Source organism: Schistocerca americana, chromosome 8 (genome assembly GCF_021461395.2).
Source record: "Schistocerca americana isolate TAMUIC-IGC-003095 chromosome 8, iqSchAmer2.1, whole genome shotgun sequence".
Taxonomy (NCBI): domain Eukaryota; kingdom Metazoa; phylum Arthropoda; class Insecta; order Orthoptera; family Acrididae; genus Schistocerca; species Schistocerca americana.
In genome coordinates, this window is record NC_060126.1 from 133,350,315 (window position 1) to 133,377,651 (window position 27,337).

A 27,337-nucleotide genomic window follows, 5' to 3' on the forward strand; every position below is an offset into this window, starting at 1 on the left:
ACCACCCAACCCCTGGGACTTAGGCCCCAGTTTTTGCCACAGGCCCTCCTAGTACTCACTAGAGTACTTTTTGCCTTGGAGCAGATTCTCTTAATGTGAGAGGTCCAAGTTAGCTTCTCATTCAAGGTTACCCCTAGATATTTCACTATCCCCTTCACAGGTAGAGTTTCATCAAAGAGCTTTAGATTCCAACTTGAGTGTTGAATATGTCTCTTCGTAAATGGCACCACAACAGTCTTCTTAGGATTAACTCTCAGATCCTGTTTAATGCATCATTTTTGCTCAATGTCCAAACCTCCTTGTGCCATATTCCTAACTGTGTCAGTAAATTTGCCAAGTATTACTATGACAAGGTCATCTGCGTATCCTTGGCAGAAGCATTGTCTAGAACTTAGTTCCTCAATGAGTTCGTTCACCACTAAGATTCCACAATAGAGGAGATGAAACTACTCCTTGTGGGCAGCCTCTAGTGGTCTTAATTGCCATCTTTTTGTTCATCATGGTAACTTCTACCTTCCTTCCTCTATGCATGGCCCTGGTCCACCTACATATAGTGGTCCATAGGTCATGCACCTCTGCTGCCCTTGCCATGGAATCGAAGGTCGTGTTACTGAAGGCCCTCTCGATGTCCAGGAAGATGCAGAGGGCTATTTCTTGGAACTGAAATGCTTTTTCCACCTTCCCAATAAGTTGGTGGAGACCTGTCTCATATGATTTACCTGGTTGGTATGCGTGTTGATTCGAGTGCAGAGGGACCCTACTTAGCCTCCTCTCCCCAACATATACAATAGCCAGTTTTTCCAATGTTTTGAGAATGGAGGAGGACAGACTGATTGGTCTCATATCCTTGGCCTTGGTATGATCAATTCTCCCTGGCTTTGGAATGAAGACAATCTTCACTGCCCTCCAAGCATCCCTGAATAGCCTGCATAGTACTCTTATGAGCTTTCCTCCTGCCTGTTGCAGGAGAACTGGAAAAATTCCATCTGGGCCAGGTGACTTGAATGGTTGGAATGTTCCCACCGCCCACTGGATTTTGTTGAAGTTCACACACTCCTTGGCCGATTCCCAGTTCTCTCTTCGAGTGCCTGAGAACCATTGTCTCGCTGGGGTCACATACTGGTCTGTGTTGTCCGGCAGAGCATATTAAGGAAAGTGAGTTTTGAGGAGCAATTCCAGCATCTCATGTGCTGTCTTTGTATATTCCCCATCCTCCTTCCTCAACATACTTCCTGGATTGGTTGGAACTCTAGTGAGAATCTTGTGAAGTATGACTTGCGCAGCCGTGCCCTCCACTTCCTCACAGAATTCCTTCCAGGATGCCTCCTTTGCATGTCTGATTGCAAGATTGTAATTGACAAAGGCCTCACGATATTTAGCCCATTGTCCTTTACGTTTCGCAATATTAAACAGTTTCCGTACCTGTTTTCTTTGGATTTCCAGTTTGTTATTCCACCAAGGAACACTATTATTTGTGCACTTCCTGGTGATTGTGCGGTTGCCCTGATATGAGGTCACTATGGCAGAGGTAACATCCTCTGCTACTTCCTCAAATTCTACTGGATTCCTTATGGAAGTTTCATTTCTGATAAGCCTAAGTCAAGGTCCCTCCTATATGTCTCCCAGTCTGTTTTCCTGGGATTCCTATAGGTCATTCTCTGTCTGATTCCCATTTCAACCCTGAATTTGATATACATGTGGTCCAATGAGGATGGCTCCAACACCACATGCCATTGTCTGACATAGCTACCCATCGTCATGGAACCAAAGGTTATGTCAATTACTTCTTCCCTTGTGCTATTCCTGAATGTAGGTTCATTGCCCCTATTCAGGACCTCTAAGTTGTTAGCTAAAAGAAATTCAAGAAGGTACTCACCTCTACTGTTGTTGTCCTTGCTGCCCCACACTAGGTTGTGGGCATTGGCGTCGCATACCACCAGCAGTTGATCACCTTGTTGTTGGCAAGTCTCTACCAGTCTCCTTGCCTGCAAAGGGGGAGGAGAGCTGTCTTCGTAAGGAAGGTATGCTGAGGCCAAAATAATTTCTCTCATGATACGTTCCTAACATTGGTGCATTTTAATGGTCACGAAGTCCCTAGAGCAGAAATCCATCATTAGCATGAAAGAAATCCCATTTCTTACATAGATGCATGTTCTGGAGTTTCTTAGATACCTAGCATAGATCAGCTGACCTCCAGTGCCACCGAGGCCCAATACACCCCCTTCTTATAAATATGGTTCTTGTATCAGGGCCACGACCACTTCCTGTCACCCCAGGCAGCAACTCAGGGCAGCACCTCCAGGCTCCGTCTTGCTGCCATCTCTGAGGTCTCCGAGAACCCTGACGGTGAACTGCGAAAACCCTAAAAACAGTTTCAGGTCCTGATGCTGCATTGCCTTCATGGACTTCGCACTGACCTCCACCACCAGGGTTCGTCCTTCCGGAGCAACATTCTGGTTGATCACTCTCCAGTCTTCTGTTGAGACTTTTGGGTTCTAGGCCCCTATTTTCCCAAACAGCAGTAAGTCCACCATTTTGACCTAGTACCACTCTGCAGTGGACCACCCCCAGACTTAATCCATCAGCAAACTGGACTCTTATACAAGAAGCAGCAGGTCATATCCTGTACACAGCAGCCACCTTTCGCCATTGCGGTGTGCATGCCGCATGCTAGCGGCTGCTGGGATGCAGTCATTTCTCCCAGAGCTGGCTGCCATAGCAAGATTACTGATGGTCATTGTGCGCCATTGATATGTGGTGTTTGTGGTGCTACTCATGCATCATAGGTTGTTTACCATACTCAGTACAGGCACCAGCAAAGCTTGGCAACTGTATTGCAAGTCAGCTGATTAATGCTGGTTGTTGTCTTGCCGGTCACCTGACTCTCTCTACATGGAATGGGGCTTGGTCACTACCCTGCACCGACATAGCACAAATGTATGAGTAAAATGAAAGTATTTATTTAGACAGCCGAGTCTCTGCGAGCTTTCACTGGGCTGCTATCCTGTCTCAGCCCTCTTCTGCCTGCCATCCTGCATCATAGCCACACCTCCTCCCTTGTGGTCAGCTATAGTTGGTGTCAGAAATGGTGGCATTGTCTTCAGTGGGCAGTAAGTGGTTTATCATTGACACAGCATGTTCTCAAGACCACAATCTGCAGTGTCAAACACAGTGGGATGAATGAGAGAACTGTTGGTTATTTTAGGAGTTTGTGACAGACATGGGATCTAGGCAGGAATGTTACTGTAACTTAAAAGTTACTTTGATTTAGCCAGAAGAACTGGCTGATCTTCTGAATTTTGGGGTAGCTGCAGAGAGAAGTACTTGGAGCCTTTTGGAAGCTCTAGAATAACCTTCTTGAACTTACTGCGCTGTGCACGTAGTAAGTTTCTGTAAATTGTTTCATATGCCTTCTTTATGGTCATGTTGCGAGGCAATGCAGGGAGTGTAGATGGCTAATAATAAGACATTAAGTATGATTTGTTGCTCATTTTCAGTCTGTGAGTTTATGGTTATAGTGTGTAACTGAGGTGTAAAGGTGTCACCAGGACAAGAGACAGAGAAGCATGGTGTTTTGGAGTCAGAGGCAGTATATTTGTTGACGGAAAAGACAACACAGCTGTTGGCAGATAGTACAGAATTGTGAGGGGTAATCGCAGTTAAGGGTGACCAAATAGCATTGCTCCCAGCACCAGACCATATGGCAGATCCAGCTGCCACTAGCCTAATCATTCCCTTTTCTGGAAGGTCATCTGAGGATGATGTGTTACTTGTGGAAGACCTGGTGACGTCAAGAAGTATGGATGTTTGGGTCGACAGTCAGTTATTATGGATGGTAAAAGTAGATGTAGTGGAGAGGCAAAAGTCTTTGTAAGATGCGCAGAGGTACTGAGGAATGTGGAGATGTTCCAGCCGTAGAAGCAGGGCCTTCTGCAAAGGAAAGAAACAGAACAGTGCAAGGTTCTTTTGGGAGCAATTGAGTACTGTTACAAAGAGTCATTGGGATGCCTTAGAGGACTTCGGTGATAGAGTGATGAAGCAAATAAAATTTTGCTGCAGGAAGGTGAGCAGAGACCATTCGATAGATACGCAAGTGACTTACCACCTGATATATGTAGGAAGATATCCATATGTGCTCCAAACAATCTTTATTTTGCTGTTAGGTTAGCAGCGGAATGTGAGGAGATCAGTATGTCAACAGGCGTACTTGATAGGTGGGGAATGTTCTCCACAAATTGCAAGGTGTTACAGAAGTGGACAGACAGGGTTGTTGCCAAGGCAGTGCACCATACTCATTGGACTATAGTTAATGTGTATCAGCAATGGCATTTTGGTAACGGTCATAGGTTTGGACAGGGGGAGGGGGGAGGGGGTGGAATAAGCAGCTGTTAAATGCAAGAGGGAACCTGAGTCCACCAGAAGGCATTTCCGTTATACTTAGATGTAGTAAGTATCTATGCAGAGGCGAATGTGCAATAGTAAGAGACAATAAATATTGATTTTTGTAGAGACCAGTGGAGCAGAGGTGATGGTATCCAACATACTACAGGCTGCGTGAGGTCAGAGATAATGATGTGTGGCCATTGGGGTCAGTGGAGATAGTTTTTCAAGTGCAAACTCTTCAGTGTAAGTATTGTGTGGAAATAGTATCTCATGTAAGAGAAGGTTGCAGCATGATCCTGCTGTTGGGTTTTTTCTATCAATGTCATTCCAAAATTGATCTTTGGTGATGTGTGGTGGAACTTAGTGGGGAAAAATTCCAATTAGTGAAGCTGTCACCAGTGTAGAGCTGTTGCAAGTTGTATCTACCCTATCAGACAAACTAATTAAACCACATAAAATCAAACAATGGAAAATCCAGGATGGAATGTAACAATATTATGAAAAGGAAAGTTGCTACTCACCACAGTCACAGATAGGCGTAACTAGAAGATTGTTACGAATAAGCATTAGGCCAGGAAAGCCTTCGTCATAAATAGGCGACACACACACGGCAGGGAAGCCTTCGTCATAAATAGGTGACACACACACACGTGCGCGCACCCCCCCACCCACCCACCCACACACACACACACACACACACACACACACACACGACTGCAGTCTCTGGCAACTGAAGCTACACTGTGAGCAACAGCATCAGTGCGTGATGGGAATGGCGACTGGGTAGTGGTTGGGAGGAGGCTGGGGCAGCGAGGGGGAGCAATGATAGGGTAGGGGTGGGGGGACAATGAAGTGCTGCTAGGGAGCACGCAGAGCCGAGGTGGAGAGAGTATAGGGGAGCTATGTGCAGTCGGGAGGTTGGACGGAGGGCAGGGAAGTCGGTGGTGAGGGGTGGGGTGGGGGTGTAGTGGAAAAGGAGAGAAGTAAGAAGCCTGGATGCAATGGTGGAATGAGGGCTGTGTACTGCTTGAATGGAAACAGGGAAGGTGCTGGTTGGTTGAGGACAATGGCTAACGAAGGTTGAGGCCAGAAGGGTTATGGGAACATAGCATATATTGCAGGGAAACACATCTGCGAAATTAGGAAAAGCTAGTGTTGTACAAAGGATCCATACAGCACATGCTGTGAAGCAGTCATTGAAATGAAGAATGTTCTGTTGAGCAGTGTGCTCAGCAACAGGGTGGTCCAGTTATTTCTTGGCCACTGTTTGTCAGTGGCCATTCATGGGGACAGACAGCTTGTTGGTTGTTATGTCCACATAGAATGCAGCACAGTCGTGGCAACTAAGCTTGTGGATTACATGACTGGTTTCATGGGTAGCCCTTCCTTTGATGGGATTGGTGATGTTTGTGACTGGACTGGAGTAGATGGTGGTGAGATGATGTATGGGACAGGTCTTGCATTTAGGTCCATTACATCGATACGAGACATGAGGTAAATGGTTGGGAACAGGATTTCAGTAGGGATGGGTGAATATATTGTGTAGATTTGATGGATGGTGGAATACCACTGTGGGGGGGATACTGGACAGGACATTTCTCATTTCAAGTCACTACAAGAAGTAGTCGAAACCCTGGCAGAGAATGTAATTCCCCCCCAGGGGATCCACAACTCTTTTGTGGACACGTGCGTAGCGAGCACGGGACCCCGAGCTAATGTGGCCCTCCTTCCTTTCCGGGCTGCATACCTTCCCTTCCCTTTCCGCATCCCTCCCCGTCCCCCATCTTCGCCCCCCCCCCCCCCCTCACCTCTGGCTCTTTCCTTCCCTTTCTCTCCCTCTGGGAGTATGGTTTGTGCCTACGTCCGGAGACGGACGCTCGAAACTGTTCCAAATTCCTTGCTTTTACACTTGCAAGTCCTCGTCCTTCCTCTGTCCTTCTCTTTTCCTTCCCTCTTCTCCTTGCCCTTTTCTCCGCTGCGGCGTTTGAGACCCCCTTTTCTTTCCTTTCCCTTTCTCTTTTTTCCTCCCTGTGCGTGTCTGAAGGCCGACCCACGCACTTCCATGCGTAGCCGGTGACGGGGTAACGCGTAATTCCCCGCCCCGGGTAGACAGGTAGGACACGTACGTACCCCCTGGTAACGGCCAGGCCCAGGGAGGGGTGATTACCTGAGCTGATACCTTCCGAAAGTGCCGATTGGTCCCTCCGTCCGTTTGTCGGGAGGTGTGACCTGAGGTGTGAACAATCACCTAAGGCGGGTGTGCCCTCGGTGAGGGCCCCCACAAGGGAGGAGCGCGCCATCGGAGACGCCGGTAATCATGGGGGATTCTTCCGCAATGGTTTCCTCACCTTCCACTATGTCTGCTCACAAACGTAAGTTCACTGAGTCTCAGCCACAGACGGTTCTTCCATCGTTGCCACAGTTCCTTGTTGTTTCTCGGTCTGACGAAGGTCACAACTTTTCCACGGTCAACCCTTTCATTATTCAGAAAGGTGTCGACGCAATTGCGGGTCCTGTAAAGTCTTGTTCCAGATTACGGAATGGCACCCTGTTGTTAGAAACACACAGTGCCCTCCAGGCTCAAAAATTGCTGCGTACTTCTCTGCTCCACACCTTCCCTGTCCGGGTGGAACCGCACCGTACCTTAAATTCCTCGCGTGGAGTCGTTTATACACGCTCCCTCGATGGATTGTCTGACGAAGAAATTCAGCACTACCTGTCTGACCAGGGCGTCACAGCTGTTCATCGGTTTATGAAAAGGGTTGACTCGAACATCATTCCAACCTGCACTGTCTTCTTGACATTTGACAAAGTTCAACTCCCATCAAAAATCAAAGCAGGCTATGAGATAATTTCCGTTCGCCCTTATGTCCCAAACCCTACGCGTTGCTATCGATGTCAGCGGTTCAATCACACCAGCCAGTCCTGTTCCAATCCGGCCAAATGTGTTACGTGTGGCAAGGATGCCCATGAGGGTGCTTGTCCACCTCCATCCCCTCGCTGCATCAACTGTATGGGTGACCACGCTGCTTCCTCTCGAGATTGCCCCGTTTTTAAGGATGAAAAGCTGATCCAGGAAATAAGAGTGAAGGAAAAGGTGTCGACCTTTGCTGCTCGAAAGTTACTCGCCAGTCGACAGCCCACCGTCCCTCAGAAAGGAAAATACAGCACTGTCCTTGCTTCTCCTCGGCCAACAAAGGAGGCAGCCATGCAGACTTGCGACCTCACATTTAGTACCACGGTCGTCAGATCGGCCAGTGCAAAGATCGCCCGTTCAACCTCACCACTTTCGCCTGCCCACTCTATGGCTCACCCTTCGTCGGGTTCTGCTAAATCTCGAGCCCAAAAGTCAGACGCCAAGTCTTCGAAAAAAGAGCATTCTCGTGAAGAGTTTTTACGTACTGCAACTTCACAACCATCGGTTCCTCCTTCATCTAAACATCATACCTCCAAGAAGGCTACGAAGAAACACAGTTCCTCTCGTTCTCCGCCAAGGCGTGTCCCATCTACAGCACCACCTGGCGGAAATCGCCCTCGGCCATCTTCTGTGTCGCCGAGGCGCACTGCTGGTGGCCGGTCAACTGGCCGATCGTTGGTGGCAGGAGCTGCTCCTGACCAACCTATGGATCAGGATCTTCTGCCTTCGACTGAATGCCATTCCATGCTGTCGGTCGCAAGCTCTGAGCAGTCGTTGAGTTGACAGCACCCTTGGTCACGTTCCTCCATTTTCTGTTCACCCTATGTCCATTATCCACTGGAATATCCGCGGCATTCGCGCCAATCGGGTTGAATTGTCGATCCTCTTACGATCCTACTCGCCGGTCATCTTCTGTCTTCAGGAAACAAAGCTGCGTCCCCATGACCGCTTTGTTCTCCCTCATTTTCAGTCCGTCCGATATGACCTCCCCTCTGTTGAAGGCACTCCAGCCCATGGAGGACTCATGATTCTGCTCCATGATACTCTCCATTATCACCCAATCCCCTTAAACACTTCTTTCCAAGCTGTCGCCGTCCGTCTTTCCCTTTCTGGATACACGTTCTCTCTTTGTATGGTATACATTCCATCGTCTACACCAATGGCACGAGCTGATCTCCTTCATCTTCTTGATCAGCTTCCACCCCCCTATTTGCTGGTTGGGGACTTCAATGCCCACCACCCGCTTTGGGGATCTCCACATCCTTGTCCACGTGGCTCACTATTGCTAGACGTCTTCCACCAAGCGGATCTAGTCTGCCTCAACACTGGGGTCCCCACATTTTTGTCTGCTTCCACGGCAAATCTATCTCATTTGGACCTTGCGGTCGGTACTGTTCCGCTAGCTCGGCGCTTCGAATGGTTCGCCCTTGATGATACACACTCGAGTGACCACTTTCCATGTGTTCTTCGACTGCAGCCTCAACTGCCATATATGCGCTCGCGACGCTGGAAGTTTGCCCAAGCCGATTGGACACTTTTTTCGTCTCTAGCGACATTCGATGACCGTCGCTTTCCCAGCGTCGACGATGAGGTCACACATTTTACCGACGTTATTCTCACAGCTGCGGAACGTTCAATACCACACACCTCCGAATTGCCCCGGCGCCCCCCAGTTCCTTGGTGGAACGAGGCATGCCGTGACGCAATACGTGAGCGGCGACGTGCTCTTCGCATTTTCCGTCACCATCCAACTTTGGCCAACTGTATCCGATATAAGCAGCTCCGTGCGCGATGCCGTCGCGTCATCCGTGATAGCAAGAAGGCAAGCTGGAAATTCTTTATTAGCTCATTTAACACCTTCACTCCCTCCTCGGAAGTTTGGAGTCGGCTTCGACGGTTCTCAGGCGCGCCTAGTTTCTCCCCGGTCTCTGGGCTCACTGTCGCGCATGATACCTTAGTGGACCCCGTCGCAATTTCTCACTCATTGGGTCAGCACTTTGCTGAGATATCGAGCTCTTCAAATTACCCGCCAGCGTTTCTCCCGAAGAAACGTGCAGCGGAAGTGCGACATCTTGCTTTCTCCTCTCAAAATCGCGAAAGCTACAATACTGTTTTCTCCATGCGCGAACTCCAACATGCACTCTCTTCTTCTCGCTCCTCCGCCCCAGGACCGGATGGTATCCATGTCCAAATGTTGCTGCATTTATCAACCCATAGCCTGCGTTACCTCCTTCGCCTTTATAATCGAATTTGGACCGACAGTACCTTTCCCAGGCGATGGCGGGAAGCTATTGTCGTTCCCGTTCCGAAACCTGGAAAGGACAAACATCTCCCCTCTAGCTATCGCCCCATTTCTCTCACGAGTAGTGTCTGTAAGGTTTTGGAGCGTATGGTGAATTACCGTTTAGCTTGGTGGCTGGAATCCCGCAGTCTTTTAACACCAGCCCTATGCGGATTCCGAAAGCATCGTTCTGCCGTAGACCATCTTGTTGCTCTCTCCACTTATATCATGAACAATTTTCTCCGGAAACACCAAACGGTAGCAATATTTTTTGATCTGGAGAGAGCATACGATACCTGTTGGAGGACAGGCATCCTCCGCACACTGTTCTCTTGGGGCTTTCGAGGCCGGCTGCCCCTTTTTCTTCGCGAATTTATGGCAGAGCGCACATTTAGGGTGCGGGTGAACACTACTCTCTCCCGTACTTTCTCCCAAGAAAACGGGGTACCCCAGGGCTCCGTGCTGAGTGTTGTACTGTTTGCCATCGCCATTAATCCAATTATGGATTGTCTCCTTCCTGATGTCTCGGGCTCCCTCTTTGTGGACGATTTTGCGATCTACTACAGCTCTCAACGGACCAGCCTTCTTGAAAGACGTCTTCAAGGATGTCTCGATCGCCTCCACTCGTGGAGCATCGAAACCGGCTTCCGTTTCTCACCCAGTAAGACCGTTTGTGTTAATTTTTGGCGACATAAGGAGTTTCTTCCGCCCTCCTTACGTCTAGGTCCTGTCAACCTTCCGTTTTCTGACGTCGCTAAATTCTTGGGTCTTATGTTTGACAGAAAACTGTGCTGGTCCTCCCACGTTTCCTATCTTTCGGCTCGCTGTCTGCGTTCCCTTAACACCCGGCGTGTCCTGAATGGTACCTCTTGGGAAGCGGACCGAGTGGTCCTTCTCCGCCTCTATCGCGCCTTAGTGCGCTCGAAATTGGATTATGGAAGCATAGTCTACTCCTCTGCTCGGCCGTCTATTCTTCGGCGTCTCGACTCTATCCACCACCGTGGATTACGTTTAGTGTCTGGAGCTTTTTACACCAGCCCTGTGGAAAGCCTTTATGCTGAGACTGCTGAACCTCCGCTGTCCAATCGGCGGGCAGTCCTTCTGAGTCGTTATGCTAGCCATCTGTCTTCCATGCCTGCTAATCCAGCCCATGACCTTTTTTTCGACGCCTCCTTTGATGTCGGGTATGCAGGCCGCTCCTCCTCCCTACTACCCCCGGGAGTCCGCTTCCGTCAACTGCTCCATTCTCTTTCCTTCTGCTTTCTTAAAACCTTCTTGACAACTTGGGGTACAGCACCGCCTTGGCTCCGTCCCCGGATCGACTTGCTCAGAGACCTATGTCAATTTCCCAAGGATGGTACCCCTACACTTGTTTACCGTCGGGCATTTGCTGCTCTATGTGCACAAATGACGGAAGCCACATTTATTTACACCGATGGCTCGAAAACATCGTTAGGTGTAGGGAGTGCCTATATTGTTGGCGACACCCCAAATCACTTTCGGCTTCCCGACCAGTGTTCGGTTTATACTGCGGAGCTTTACGCTGTTCTCCAGGCTGTCCACTACATCCGCCGCCATCAGCGGATACAGTACGTAATCTGCTCAGATTCTCTCAGCTCTCTCCTAAGTCTCCAAGCTCTTTACCCTGTGCACCCTCTGGTCCACCGGATTCAGGACTGTCTGCGCTTGCTCCACCTGGGGGGCGTCTCAGTGGCGTTCCTCTGGCTCCCGGGACACGCTGGTATCTGTGGAAATGAGGCGGCCGATATAGCGGCCAAGGCTGCAGTCTCTCTTCCTCGGCCAGCTATTCAGTCTCTTCCGTTTACCGATCTACGGAGCGGTTTATGTCGCCAAGTTGCTCATTTATGGCATGCTCATTGGTCAACACTTCCCCATAATAAATTGCGGGAAGTGAAAGCCCTTCCTTGCGCTTCGACCTCTTCCTCCCGAACGCGTTGTCGGGAGGAGGTAATTTTAGCTAGACTCCGGATAGGGCACTGTCTTTTTAGTCATCGACATCTTTTAAGCGGTGATCCTCCCCCTCTCTGTCCCCACTGCTCTCAGCTGTGGACGGTCAGACACCTTTTAATTGAATGCCCCTATTTTAATCCGTTACGCTCCCGTCTACAGCTATCACCTGATCTATCGTCGATTTTAGCAGATGACACGCGCCCAGCTGACCGCGTTCTACAGTTTATTAGTGACAGTGAAATGACGTCAGTCATTTGAAGCTTTTTTTGGGGGACAACCAACCCCTTTCTATAGTGGATTTTTAAGCATTCCTTCTGCCTTTAGTTTCTCAAATTTTATGACTTTGTTCCCATTGCTGCTGATTTTAAATTTCGTTTTTTTCCTGTTTTCTACGTCACGGGCTGGGCGCTAATGACCATAGAAGTTTTGCGCCCTAAAACCACAAAAAAAAAAAAAAAAAGGAGAATGTAATTCAGTTGCTCCTGTCTTGGGTGTTTCTGAGTTAGGAGGGGAATGCTCCTCTGTGGCCAGATGGTGGGACTTTTGGAGGTTGTGGAAGACTGGAGGGATAAGGTGTGAGATATTTGTTTTTGTACATGATTGGGAGAATAATTACAGTCTGTGATGGCTTTAGTGAGAGCCATGGTATATTTTGAGAGGGACCACTCGTCACCACAGATGCGACAGCCACGGGTGGCTAGGCTGTATCAAAGGGACTTCTTGGTATGGAACGGGTGGCAGCTGTTGAAGTGGAGATATTGCTGGTGGTTAGTAGGTTGATATGGACAGAGGTACTGATGTAGCTGTCTTTGAAGTGGAGGTCAACATGTAGGAAGATGGCTTGTCGGGTTGAGTAGGAACAGGCGAAAAAAATGGGAGAGAAGCTGTTGAGGTTCTGGAGGAATGTGGATAGGGTGTCCTTACCCTCAATCCTGATCGCAAAGATGTCATCAGTGAATCTGAATCAAGTGAGAGGTTTAGGATTCTGGATGTGTAGCAACTATTCCTCTAGATGACCCATGAGTAGGTTGGCATAGGTTGTTGCCATGCAAATGCCTACAGCTGTACCCTGGATTTGTTTGTGGATGATGCCTTCAAAAGAGAAGTAATTGTGGGTGAGGATGTAGTTGGTCATGGCGACTGGGGAGGAGGTTGTCGGTTTGGTTTCCATGGAGTGTTAGGAAAGGTAGTGTTCAATAGCGGTAAAGCAATGGGCATTACGGATGTTAGTGTAAAGGGAGGTGGCATCAATAGTGACAAGCAGGACACCGTGTGGTAGAGAGACAAGAACTGTGGAGAGTCGGTAGAGGAAATGGTTGGCATCTTTTATATAGGGCGGTAGGTTTCGGGTAATAGGTTGAAGGTGTTTGTCAATGAGAGCAGAGATTCTCTCAACATGCACACTAACCTTACATCCGCAGAAAGAACTGCAATCCACCATCAAAGAACTGATCCCAACCTTATAATCCTACCTGTGTACAAAGGCTCCACCGCTGTTGTTTTGAACTGCAAGGATTACCTGGCAGAAGGACTCTGCTAGCAGTCAGGTAAGTCCACCTAAAAGCCTTGCCACAATGGTCCCATTCCAGAAATCCAGCAGGATCTCCAGTCACTCCTCAAAATCCTTATGCCCATCCCAGAACCTCTCCCTGGAGTCCATCTCTCTGCTCACCCCTACCACTCCCCACAATCCTACCTTCTACATGCTTCCTAATGTCCATAAACCTAACCACCCAGGGTGGCCATTGTGGCCAGTTACCATGCCCCCACTGAGAGAATCTCTGCTCTTATAGACCAACACCTTCAACCTATTACCCAGAACGTACCCTTCTATATAAAAGATACCAACCATTTACTGACTCCGTACAGTTCCTGTTCCTTTACCAAATGGTGCCATGCTTGTCACTATTGATGCCACCTCCCTTTACACTAACATCTGTAATGCCCATGGTCCTATTACTATTGAAGACTACCTTTTCCAAAACCCGTCAGAACCCAAACCAACAATCTCCTTCCCAGTCGCCATGACCAGCTATATATCCTCAACCCCAGTTACTTCTCCTTTGAAGGCGTCACCTACAAACAAATCCGTGGTACGGCTGTGGGCACCCACATGGCACCATCCTATGCCAACCTAGAGGAATCGTTCCTAAACACCCAGAATCCAAAACCTCTCACCTGATTCAGGTTCACTGATGACATCTTTGTGATTGAGATTTAGGGTGAGAACACCCTATCCACATTCCTCCAGTACCTCAACAGCTACTCCCCCATTTTATTTTTATTTTTTTTATTTTTAATTTTTTTTTGTACCTGGTCCTACTCAACCCAACAAGCCATCTTCCTACATGTTGACCTCCACCTCAAAGATGGCTACATCAGTACCTCTTTCCATATCAACCTACTAACCACCAGCAATATCTCCAACTTCAACAGCTGCCACCCGTTCCATACCAAGAAGTCCCTTCAATACGACCTAGCCATCTTTGGTCATTGAATCTGTGGTGATGTGCAGTGTCTCTGGATGTTGCACACCATATCTTTCTAGCCTTCCACCATCTCCCAAAGTCCCACCATCCGGCCACAGAGGAGCATTCCCCACCTAACTCAGTATCACCCAAGACTGGAGCAATTGAATTACATTCTCTGCCAGGGTTTTGACTACCTCTTGTAGTGCCTTGAAATGAGAAATGTCCTGTCCAGCAAACACCCCCCCCACCCCCCCCCTCCCAGTGGTATTTCACCGTCCATCGAACCTACACAATATATTCATCCATCCCTACCAAAATCATGTCCCCAACCCCTTACCTCATGGCTCATATCCCTTTAATAGACCTAAATGCCAGACCTGTCCCATACGTCCTCTCACCACCATCTACTCCAGTCCAGTCACAAACATCACCTATCCCAAAGGCAGGGCTACCTGTGAAACCAGTCATGATCTACAAGCTAAGCAGCTACTGCTGTGCTGCATTCTATGTAGGCATGGCAACCAACAAGCTGTCTGTCCCCATGAATGACCACCGACAAACAGTGGCCAAGAAATACCTGAACCACCCTGTTGCTGAACACAGTGCTCAACATGACATTCTTCATTTCAATGACTGCTTCACCACCTGTGCTGTATGGATCGTTCCCACCGATACCAGCTATTCTGATTTTCTCAGGTGGGAACTTTCCCATAACCCTTCTGGCCTCAACCTTCGTTAGCGATTGTTCTCAACCAACCAGCATCTTTCCTGTTTCCATTAAAGCAGTACACAGCCCTCATTCCACCATTCCACCCAATCTTCTTACTTCTCTCCTTTTCTGCTACCGACTCCTCCCCCCCCCCCCCCCCCCTCCTACATCTCTCCTGCCCCCCATCCTACCTCCCGACTGCACATAGCTGCCCTATACTCTCTCCACCTCGGCTCTGCGTGCTCCCTAGCAGCACTTCATGTCCCCCACTCCTACTCTATTTTTGTTCCCCTCCCCGCCCCAGCCTCCTCCCAACCACTAACCAGTCGCCACTCCCATCACGCACTGGCGCTGCTGCTACTCGCAGTTACCAGAGACTGCAGTGATGTACGTGTGAGTTACATTTGTGCGCAAGCACATGCGCCTATGTGTTTGTGTGTGTTGTCTATTTTTGATGAAGGACTTGCTAGCCGAAAATTTATTTGTGACAGTCTTTTTGTTGTGCCTATCTGCCCCTCAGTATCTCCACTACATGGTGAGTAGCAACTTTCCTTTTCATAATGTAGTTATAAACCACATAAGTATAATAGAGATGCTGGAACGGAATGTTGTTTTGGATTCAGTGAATTGTTCTGTTAAGATTTTTGTACTACAGAAGAGTAGTTGTGAGAACATAGTACATATGAATCTGGATAATTTTGGAGCTGAACTGGTGAAGATGGTGAAGGGGATGCAGGGAATAAGTTTGGACGTTTCAGAGAAGGCGGCTTTGTGCAGGGAGGGTGTACACAATGAGCTGCTGCTAACACTGCATTATGTAAGAAGTTGGAGCATATAAAGGCACTAGAGGGAGTGCAAATAGAGGAGTTATTATTTGAGTTAAAAAATCTGTTTTTTCTTGAGGGTCTGTGGTCATTGAGAACTATTACTCAGCACCGAATTTTGGCAGGAAGTGAGGCACTAGTGTACCGTAAACCATATTGGATTCCTCAGTATTTACAACTTATTATGTATGAGTTTATCAACCAGCAGTTGTATTATAAGATAAAGAAGGGATCGGTAGTCCAAGGTGGTCAGGAATTGTGGTGATGCCTTCAAGTATTAGGATGATTCTGAGAAGTACAGGTTTTGCTGTGATTACCATCACCTTGATAGTAAGACAGTGACAGACACATACCCCATAGCCAAAATCATGGCTACCATTGATAATCGGTCTAATTCATCTGTGCATGTATGCTCAAAAGACGTGGAAGAACATAGGCAGCAGCTGAGAGAAGTATTTTAAAAGGATGCAGGTTGCACATATGATGATAAGTACGGAAAAATGTTATTTTGCTCTGGAGGAAGTAGGGTACTTGGAGCACGTGCTTGGCAGAGCAGGAGTAGGAATGAATTGAAGACTTGTGCAGGTGGTAACATATTTCCCAGTTCCTAAGTTATGTAAAGAGCTACAGTTGCTTTTGGGGTGCTCTAACTATTATAGGAAATTCATGGGGGGGGGGGGTTTGGTGATACATAGTGACCACTAACACAGATTTTTGAAGAAAGGTATAAAATATTTGTGGACAGAGGAATGTCATTGTGTGTGGGAAGAGTTAAAAATGTTTTACCATCAAATCGAGTTTTAATTTTTCTAGATTTTCAGCAGGAGTTTATACTGTTGTGTAACACATCTGACGACACTTGGTGTGTTCTGTGACAAGAAGTGAGCAGCAAGGGGCATCCTGTGGCTTTTACATTAAGACAACTTAATAGAGCAGAGAAAAACTATTCTACCATAGGGAAAGAGATGCTTAGCCTTGTATGTGGAGTCACATATTTTGTGTTATCTTTATGATAAGAAATTTAAAGTAGAGTCTGATCTTGTCACTTTGAAATGGTTATTGGGGTAGAAAGACCTTTCCAACATACTAAGAAGATGGGCATTAACACTCAGTGAGTTCGACTATCTAGCGGTGCAAAAGCCAGGGAAAGAACACTGAAATGCAGATGATTTGAGCAGAAAAGTAGCAGCAATACAAGTAATGGATCATGGCCTAGCTGGAGGGCAAGCTGTGCAGAACACTGTCAATGACTACAAGCTACACAAAACGAAACTGCAGTGCAGCATGTGTGATGGTCTGTAGTGTAAGGTGAGCGGAATAGGACCACCGGCAGTGGTTGCTGCTAAGTTAAAGGAGAAAGTTGTGAGAGAGGTGCGTTATCATCTGTTGATCACTCATGGAGGGGACAGAGCAACAAAGCAAAGGATGGCTGAGAGATGTTGGTGAAAGGGAAAAAAGGGAGATATGGATCAATATTTTTAGAAATTGTGTGCAGTGTGCACACTGTGCAACCTGTGATAGATGAATACCATTAAAGATACTTTTTTGAAGCTCCTTGAAATGAGTGGAATGGATATGTAAAAACCATTTAATTGGAGTCCAGTGGGGAATTTTTTTGTGTTAACAATAATACACTCCTGGAATTGAAAAACAAACACATTGATGCTTAATTGGAGTACCATGGGGAATTTTTTTTGTGTTGACAATAATACACGTGTGGAAAACGGAAAACAAACACATTGACACAAGTGAATAATACCCACCATACTTGCACTGTACATTATGAGAGGGTAGTGCATGCGATGATCAAACGTGCAGCACTGCTGACACACCAGGAACCACACTATTGGCCATGGAATGTTGCTAGTTGTCTCGCGGTTGGTCACTGCCTTAGCCAGTGGCAGCGAGTTTGCCGTGGCGTATGGAATTCTGTCTGTGTCTGCAACATTTTTAGCATGCTGGCAGGACATGTAGTGGGCCTGTTGGAGGCCATGTGGACGTACCTCAGAATTGCGCAAGACTTGGAGCGTGAGGTCTCCACAATGCATCGATGTTGTCGCCAGTGGTCAGCAGAAGGTGCACATGCTGTTGACCAGGGTCCAGACAGTGGCGACGCACAGATGCACACTGAGACCGTCGCATCCTACGAAGTGCCATAATGGACCGCATCATCACTTCGCAACAACCTACGGACAGTGAAGCAGGGCTGCGGTCCCACGAACCGTTAAGTTGTCTTCCGCTCATGCCACAACATCGTTCAGCCCGCCTCCAGGGGTGTCACGATAGGCATTTATAGGAGGACAGATGGAGACGTGTCATCTTCAGTGACGAAGAGTCACTTCTGTATTGGTGCCAATGATGGTTGTACGTGTGTGTAGCGTCGTGCGGGTGAGTACCAAAATCAGGAGTGTATATGACTGAGGTACAAAGGGCCAACACCAGGCACCATGGTGTGGGGAGCGATATCCTACACTGGCCGTACTCCTCTGGCGATCATTGAGGGAACATTGAAAAGTGCGTGATACATTCAAACCATCATCCACCCCATTATGCTACTGTTCATGAACCACAAGGTGATGTGCTTTTCCAACAGGATAATGCATGACCACATGTATCCTGTGCCACTCAGCATGCTCTTGAAGGTGTATGTCAACTACCCTGGCCAGCACAACCCCCGGATCTGTCCCCCATTGAGCATGTTTGGGACTGGATGAAACATCATCTTGTGCAGACTGCACAGCTGGCATGAACTGTGGCCCAACTGAAGCACCAGGTGGAAATTGCATGGCAGACCATTCCACAAGCTACATTCTGCACCTCTACGATCGTCTCCACGGGAGAATTTCAACCTGCATTGCTGCAAAAGGAGGGTATACACGGTACTGTCACTGACGTTGTGCATGCTCTGTTGACTGTACTCATATGTGTATCACTCTGCTTATGTGATCATGTGTTGTATACATCCTCAAGAATATGTCAATAAAATTTCTCCGTGTTGGGGCAACAAATTCACTTTTCTTGGTCTGTCAGATGATTGCTAGGACAGAATAGTTGCATTGAAAAATCAAAAGAATGGTAAACTACTATGCAAATTGACACCATAATGACTAAGACAGATATCTCTCGTCTGTCATGTTGTATAATACAAAGGCCCACATTAATACGGGATTATGTTGATACAAGGTATTATATGGCATGACAATGCCATTACCATTTGACATGATTAAGGCAAGAAGGTGCAGTCCGTGATTTTGCGAGAATGGTGAGAGAAACATGGAAATAGGTGCGGAAGGCAAACACAAAGTCATCCCCTTAGTCCCTAGCACACCCCCCCCCCCCCGCACCCCCCACCCCCCACCCCCCTTTCCTGCCGTCCACAGAACCTCTGACCTTACACAGAGCCTCTGCCCATCTGTGGAGCCTTGGCCCCTCCACGGAGCCTCAACCCCTCCACGGAGCCTCGGCCCTCTCACCTTCTCCGCAGAGCCTCACCCTTTCCACAGAGCCTCGCCACCTCCGCAGAGCCTCTCAGTCCTTCATGGAACCTCCCTGCCCTCTGTGAAAACCTCCATTAATTGGCCAGTGGAGAATTTTATGAACTTTGCAGGAGTGGTCTTGTGGGCTTCGTAATTGGTGGTATTGAAGGCAAAAGATAGCCAATTCAACAAGAAGTCTCATTACCTCTAGGATCCGGAATGGTAAATATGCAATATCCTCTGATCAAAACAGAACTGCTTGAACTCTTTAGACATGAAGGCTGGTACATTATCACTAACGAAGGTTTTTGGGATCCAAAACTGGCAGAAATTATCTCACGATGTTCGATGCTAATAGCGGCAGTGGTGCCACTGCTAGGGATCAACCAGACAAATCTAGTGATGGTGTTGAACACAACCAAGACAAAATGTTTTCCTCTTTGGAGACAGGACAAGGGCCTCAAGTAATCAATATTGAGTTAGTCCATTGGTTGAAACTCGGAGGTTGATTGCAGTAAACCCCTCCTAGGGCCACTGTCAGATCTACCCACCTTGCATTGTTCAGATTGAGTGACCAGCCCACGAACATTCTGGTCCAGACCTCTCCAGGTCAACTTCTGGCTCACTGTAAGCCACATTTTATGGAACCTCGAATGATCTCCGCACAAGGAATGATGGAAATATCTAAACACTCAGGGGATTAGGTTGCAGGATGCACAGATTTGGATCCCACATCCTCCTTGGATCAGAAACACAAGAAACCTTTTTCCAGGGGACATCCTGGAACAGTTCCCCCAGCTTTCAACTTCTTATAAACAAATTGCAGTTTTAGGTCTTGTTGTTATTCTTTTTTGAGACTGGCAAACATGGGCAGAATCTCGGTCAGGATTCCCATATTGAAGTCAAGCTGCCCGTTAGCCTTGGGCTCCTCACCCACATTGTCCACTTGAAACATTCTGCTCAATGTATTGGCAATTTGGTTCTACCTCCCTTTATGGCAAACATCCAACTGGAAAGCGGAGAACTGTACTGCCCACTGTTCTATGCTCCCCGTCTTGCGTGGCCGAGGCAACACACAGCTCAGGGCCTGGTTGTCAGTTTCCAAGCCAAACCCATGATGTTCCGAATAAAACTAATATTCTTCTAGTGCAAACATTGTGGTCAATGCTTTCTGTTAAAATACTGAAAATAGGGTTTCAGCTGGCGACAACACCCATGATGTGTATGCAACCTTCTCTCTCCATCCTTGCCTTGTAATAGAACAGCCACCAACCTGACATAGAAAGTGTCAGTTTGAATGATGAACGGGCAGTTAAAATCAGGGATCCCTAATTCCAGTGCCATGCTTACAGGAGGTTTTGCTGTATTAAAGACAGCTTGTTGAGATTCACACCATTCAAGTTTTTTGCTCATCCTACGTGATTGGTTAATAGGAGCCGCTATCTGGGTGAAATTTGGTGTGAACTTTTGAAAGAAATTCATCATTCCTTTAAAACGAATGATGGCCTTCTTGCCTTTGTGGACTGGAAACGAATGACTAGCCTGGGTCCAGCTGTGGTTGATGGTGACCCATTTTTGAGACATGATGTTTCCTAAAAAGGATATCTCATTCCAGGCAAAGGTTACTTTGATGGGTTTAACAGTCAGACCTACTTACCTCAGGTGCCCAAACACTGGGCAGGTGTGGTCAAGATGCTCTATGAAACTAGTGCTGTACATGTCTACATTGTCCAAGTAGTTGAAAACAAACTTGGACTTAAAGTCCCCTCAAACTGAATGCAATAGATGCGACAAGATTGCCGCACCTGTGGCCAGCCCAAAAGGGACCTTATTAAATTCCAAAAGGTTGTAGTTGGTTCAGAACGGCATTACAGGCTTCGGCTATTCTACTTAAGGGATCTGATAGTAGGCCCGGTGTAAGCCCAGAACTGTAAATACCTTGGTCTCCCCACAAACCATGTAAAGTAGTTGTGTAATTACAGGAATGGGACAGATTCCAGCACATCTGATTTAACACCTGGTAATCAATTACAGGTCTAAACCCCTCCCAATGAGGCTTAGGAACCAGAAATATAGGAAAGACAGAAGGACAGATGACACCAACAGCAAGTAACTGTTTGATGATTTTAACTTTTGAAGTTGTAAGGCCTCAACCTCGCCCTGCAGCCCTAGTACTTTGGACAACACTGAGGGATCTTTACTAACACTGGATTCAACAAACCCCTCCAAAAAGGGGTGCTTTAAACAAACCACAATTTAAAAATTGAATTAATGAAAATTGCTAAGCTCAAAATCATTTAGGCAACAGGTTAATTTATCAAACCTCCATCCAGATGGGCCCAGAATAATCAGAACTCTGTACTCTTTCAGTTAAAAAAAAAGTATCACTTTCAATCTATAATGTAAAAAAGAAAGCACTTTCTTAACATCATACACATACGTCAATTATGGTGGGATTCCGTTGTGGCACCCTTCAGAGATCACAGACTCTCATGATTGCACAGGACGATGACAGTGTATGAGGCAGTGCCCAACACGGCTCAGGCAAAATAAGTCCCACTGTGCAACATATAAATAAATAAATAAATAAATTCACTGCTAAGTATGGCGCTACATGCTGAGACACCAACCAAAATCAACACAAGCAGAGCAGGCAGCAGATCGGTAGTTAATTACATAAGACAATTCATGGAAGCTGTAGATAATTAAGAAACTGACTAGCCTAAGCACCACCAATTTGCTGTAAGGTGAAGCAGATATCTTTGGAGTCTTACACCGTCAGGTGGCTTGCAGAGTATGGATATAGATGTAGATTACAGTGGGGAACTATGAATTGAAAGCAGTTTAGAAATAATGACAGAATTACTGTTAGTGGGAACTTGTTCTGGGTTCACACACGAACACCCTGATAGTACATGCCTTCCACAATGATTGCCAAACCACTTCAAAGGCACAACTGTTAACACTGACCTCATCAGCAGGCACAACCAGCTGGTTTAAGTAGACAGAATTTGGGCACTGTTGAACTAGAACAGTAAGGCAGTGCAATCACAGCACAGTAAGGTTTCTAGCAGGAAATGGACCAACAACAACTTAATAGTTTGTGGCACAGTACTTATAGCAGCAAATAGCTCACCTGCAGGAACAGATGCAGTCGGCAGCAGCAGCAAGCAGACCGCACGATGCCACAGGACGTGAAATGATCATTCGTAGGTGTAAACTGGCCATCGACAGCCACAGTTTCCACTGTGGACACTGCCAACCTCATTTCTGCTACACCAAGGTCTCACATTGCAATGTCCCATTCACCTATCCAGCTTCTCCATCATGCCAATCCACTAGTGACCCCGCCCTGCATCAATGCTGACTGCTGGCCCCAGCCACAATTGTGTAGCCACTTGGCATGCAGGTGTACTGTCCTATCCTAGTCATCCCCATAACTCTCTCCAACCTCACTGCAAATTGACTGAACTAATGACCATTGTAGCATGTCCATTAAAGCTTCACACAGACAATCATGCCACAGTAGAGACAAGCCAAATGGAAGAGCCAACACATGACCAGTGCCAAAGATAAAGAAAAGCTGCTACAGCTCAGTTACCTTGTATATCCATCTTGCTCCCATTGAATCAAGGTCCAAACGTTGTTGACGATGATGACAATGATGATTTTGATGATGATGATGATGATTTTAAAGACAATATATTGATGTTTGTTAAATGCATTAAGTTGCCAAAAAAAGCAAATAGCTTGGAGTCAGTTTTCTTTCAGTATGGTTTGAGTCTTTAGCTGATAAATAGTATTTTAGAAATAATTTTCTGTTCTGCATTCTAATTTTCATATGGGTTTTGATTCAGTAGTAGAGCTCTTAAATGTAACAGGACAATTTGTTTTTCCCTTAATGCTTATTCATATTTCAGTTATTATACTTGTGTTGTTTTGTTATTGTTCAAACAAATAATCTTTGTTATTCCAGGAGCTGACACCAGTAGAGATTGATTGTGAGTTGCCACCAGTAGAGATTGATTGTGGACCAGCAGAAGTCATCATTGATGATGATAATAGTGATGGTGATGATGTTATAGTTGTGGAATCTGTCCGATCATTACAGAATCTGCCCGAAGCCTTAAATGAGAACACCTCATCAACAAACAGTCAGCCACATTCAGTGTGTCCAAATGAGCAGTCTGTCACTGAACAGACACCAGTAGCGCAAACCAGTCAGCCTGATTTATCCCCTGCTACGGCAACAAACCATAGAGTTTTTGGTGAACTTAGAACCATTGTTAAATTCTCAGGAGGAAATTCAGGCTGCTCAAATACAAAAACTGATGTAGTGAATGGTTGTATCCTTGATAAAAGGAACAGTGAAGTGCAAAGAGTTCAAGTGCGTGCAGCCGGTACAGGTAAGACTATTCATAGTAATGACACATGAAAGATTTCATGTTGCAAATTGGTTCTATTGATGAGTGGTTCATGGGTACTTACACTGGTAGCAGCAAATGAACTTTAATACATTCTGAGCTACTGCTCATCGTCTGGTTTAAGTACACACTTTCATACTAACTACCACATTGTGGTTATGAGTGGGACAGTGTGTTGTTAAGCTAGAAGAAGAGCATTAACTCAAAACTTAGTAAGTCTCCAAGCTACTAAATTTGTCTACACACCACGCATCAGTTGGCTAAATTCACAACAAGTTAATTGTTGCATTGTGAAGGTTTCTATAGATCTGAAATAATGCATGTGTTCAGATTGTGAGTGCTGTTAGTGTTACACTTTGAACTGCTGGTTCATTTAATACTGTTCAGACAAACCAGGTAGTTATTTCTTGATGTGGACTCCCTCACCCCTGCAACAGCTCTCGTTTGGGAATCTGTAAACTGTTGTCAAACCTCAACTTCCTAATAAATGTTGATAGAAAGTATTTCTTCCAATAAAAGTAATATTGTGCTTTTGTTACGATAATATAAGAGAACATCACGTTTACAGTGAATGTTAATAAGAGGGTTGGAACTTTAATAGTACACTCCATCTTCAGGCCTTGAGTGGCCTCCCAGGACCATCCGACCACCATGTCATCCTCAGAGGAGGATGCAGATAGGAGGGGCGTGGGGTCAGCACACCACTCTCCCGGTCATTATGATGGTATTCTTGACCGAAGCCGCTACTATTCGGTCAAGAAGCTCCTCAGTTGGCATCATGAGGCTGAGTGCACCCCGAAAAATGGCAGCAGCGCATGGCAGTCCGGATGGTCACCCATCAAAGTGCCGACCACGCCCAACAGCGCTTAACGTTGGTGATCTCACGGGAACCAGTGTATCCACTGTGGCAAGGCTGTTCCCAACTTTAATAGTGGCAACCATTTATTTACAGCTCGTACAGAATAGATACATGTTTCAAAGTTTTATTGACCTGCAAAGTAGTCACCAGCATTGTGTATAGCCCGTTGCCAGTGATGTGGAAGTCGTAGGATACTCTTAGCAGTGCCATTTGTGTTGACATTTCTAGCAGTGTGGTCTATTGCCTGACAAATTTGTAGCTGTTCTGAAGCGAATACCGTGAAGCATTTCCTTCAGTTTAGAAATTGAGTTGAACACACGAGGGCTGAAGTCAGGGGTTTGCAGTAGGTGGTATAGCACTTCGCAGTCCCGTCAGTCAATCAAATCGGTAACAGCTTGCACTGTATGTGCTTGAGCATGGCCCTGAAAAATGATGGTCAGGTCCTGCAGAAAGTGTCATCAATTCTGTCTCTAAGCTGGTTGTTGGTTGTGTTCCATATGACCTATGGGAAGGTTAGCACAGGATGGGACCTTCCTGGTTCCTATAGCAATATACCTGATTTGTTTGTGGGCCTGATCATTAGAAGTGAAAAATGAAGTAGTTCTGGGTCGTTTAACTTAGCTAGGATGACAGTAAATGAGGTTTTAGGAAGACATTCAGTTGGCCCCTGGGAGAGGTAGTGTTTTTAGGGCTGTGAAGTGTGTGTGTGTGTGTGTGTGTGTGTGTGTGTGTGTGTGTGTGTGAGAGAGATACGTGTGTTAATTGATGTTGCAGTGATGGTAACAAGAAGGATACCAAGGGTAAGAGGGATAGGAATTGATTTGAGATTTCCCAGTAAGTGATTTGTGCCTTTTTTTATAGAATGGAAGGCTTTATGTGATTGGAGGTGCTTACCAACTTTTTGTGATCAATTCTCATTTTTTGTTGTACTCATAAATATTTATATTTCTATCTCAGTACCAAATCATCAGTAATCTCAACTTTATCATTTGCTATTTCTACTTGTTGGCCTTTGTGAGTATTAACAGTGTGTCATGTTTCGAGAATCTAAGTGATATGTTGATATTGTCAGTAAATTTTTTATTCCTGTTATCAAAGATTGCAGCTTATATAACATGATATATGTGCAATAAATGAATAATACAGTTATGGTTTCTCTTTTTGCACCAATTTCTGTTTTCTTTCAATAGTGTTGACAGAGGATTTAAGATCAAGCAGAATCACAAAGGGAATAATGAGTTCCCCAGGAATATTTCCCTTGTTAAAGAAATTATCCTGATTACTTCAGTTTTGACATAAAGATAACAGTTGATTCTTTGTATTTCTGGTGTCTTTTGGGCTCAAATCATAATGAACTGAATCAAGGGCCTTGGTCTACACAACATAAGATACATGGTGATTGCACTTCTTAATGTGCACGTGTTTTAGATGGTGAAAGAAAAAATCAGAGAGTTAATATTTACCATATGAGTTTTCTCTTCAATTTTTCAGTGATGTGTAGACTGACAAGTGAAGTCAATACACTATGTGATCAAAAGTATCCGGACACCCCAAAAAACATATGTTTTTCATATTAGGTGCCACCTACTGCCAGGTACTCCATATCAGTGACCTCAGTAGTCATTAGACATTGTGAGAGAGCAGAATGTGGTGCTCCGCGGAACTCGTGGACTTCAAACGTGGTCAGGTGATTGGATGTCACTTATGTCATACATCTGTATGCGAGATTTCCACACTCCTAAACATCCCTAGGTCCACTGTTCCCGATGTGATACTGAAGTGGAAATTTGAAGGGACATGTATAGCACAAAAGCATAGAAGCCGATCTTGTCTGTTGACTCACAGAGACTCCCGACAGTTGAAGAGGGTCGTAATGTGTAATAGGCAACATCTATCTATCACACAGGTATTCCAGACTGTATCAGGGTCCACTGCAAGTACTATGACAGTTAGGTGGGAGGTGAGAAAACATGGATTTCATGGTTGAGGGGCTGTTCATAAGCCACACGTCACGCCGGTAAATGCCAAATGATGCCTCGCTTGGTGTAAGGAGCGTAAACATTGGACGATTGAACAATGAAAAAACATTGTGTGGAGAGACAAATCATGATACACAATGTGGCGATCCACTGGCAGGATGTGGGTATGGCGAAGCCCGGTGAATGTCATCTTGCAGCGTGTGTAGTGTCAACAGTAAAATTCGGAGGTAGTGGTGTTATTGTGTAGTCGTGTTTTTCATGGAGGGGGCCTTGTGCACCCCTTGTTGTTTCGCATGGCACTATCACAGGGTTTTAAGCACCTCCTTGCTTCCCACCGTTGAAGAGCAATTTGGGGATGGTGATTGTGTCTTTCAAAACAGGACTGAGCACGTGTTTGTTATGGACGGCCTTTGGCGGAGTGGTTGCACAACAATGACATCCCTGTAATGGACTGGCCTGCACAGAGTCCGGACCTGAAGTCTATTGAACACCTTTGGGATGTTTTGGAATGCTGACTTCATGCCAGGCCTCACAGACCGACATCGATACCTCTCCTCAGTGCAGGACTCCATGAAGAATGGTCTGCCATTTCCAAAGAAATCTTCCAGAACCGGATTGAATGTATACCTGCAAGAGTGGCAGCTTTCATCAACGCTAAGGGTGGGCCAACACTATATTGAATTCCAGCATTACTGATGGAGGGCGCCACGAACTCGTAAGTCATTTTCAGCCAGGTGTCCATGTACTTTTGATCATATAGTGTATCAGTCACAGCAGCACAGAAGGTACCCAGTGAAACTGTCCAAATTCCCAATCATCATTGAAATACTATTTCAGGGTATTTTCCACGTTTTCTTATAGCTTTAGAACAACATGCTTGTTTTTTGGCATACAGGTGTTTTAAATGGAACAGGATGATATCAACAGGCTAACAGATTACTGAATTTGTACTCAACATCATTTATTTCTGCTGGTTTAGAGATATCCATAATCAGCTCAGTATTCAGCTGCTGTGAGTAATGAGTGGTAAATGTACATTCTTC

At 46.2% G+C, this 27,337-nt stretch overlaps 1 protein-coding gene across 1 annotated transcript in view; it reads left to right on the top strand.

The window, feature by feature from the left end:
• Positions 1-27,337, top strand: part of LOC124545625 — a 409,511-nt gene that overhangs the window by 109,120 nt on the left and 273,054 nt on the right. Inside the window, exon 9 of the mRNA XM_047124572.1 lies at positions 23,009-23,438. Within this exon, the coding sequence (XP_046980528.1) occupies positions 23,009-23,438 (430 nt within the window). The remainder of the gene's footprint in view (positions 1-23,008; positions 23,439-27,337) is intronic.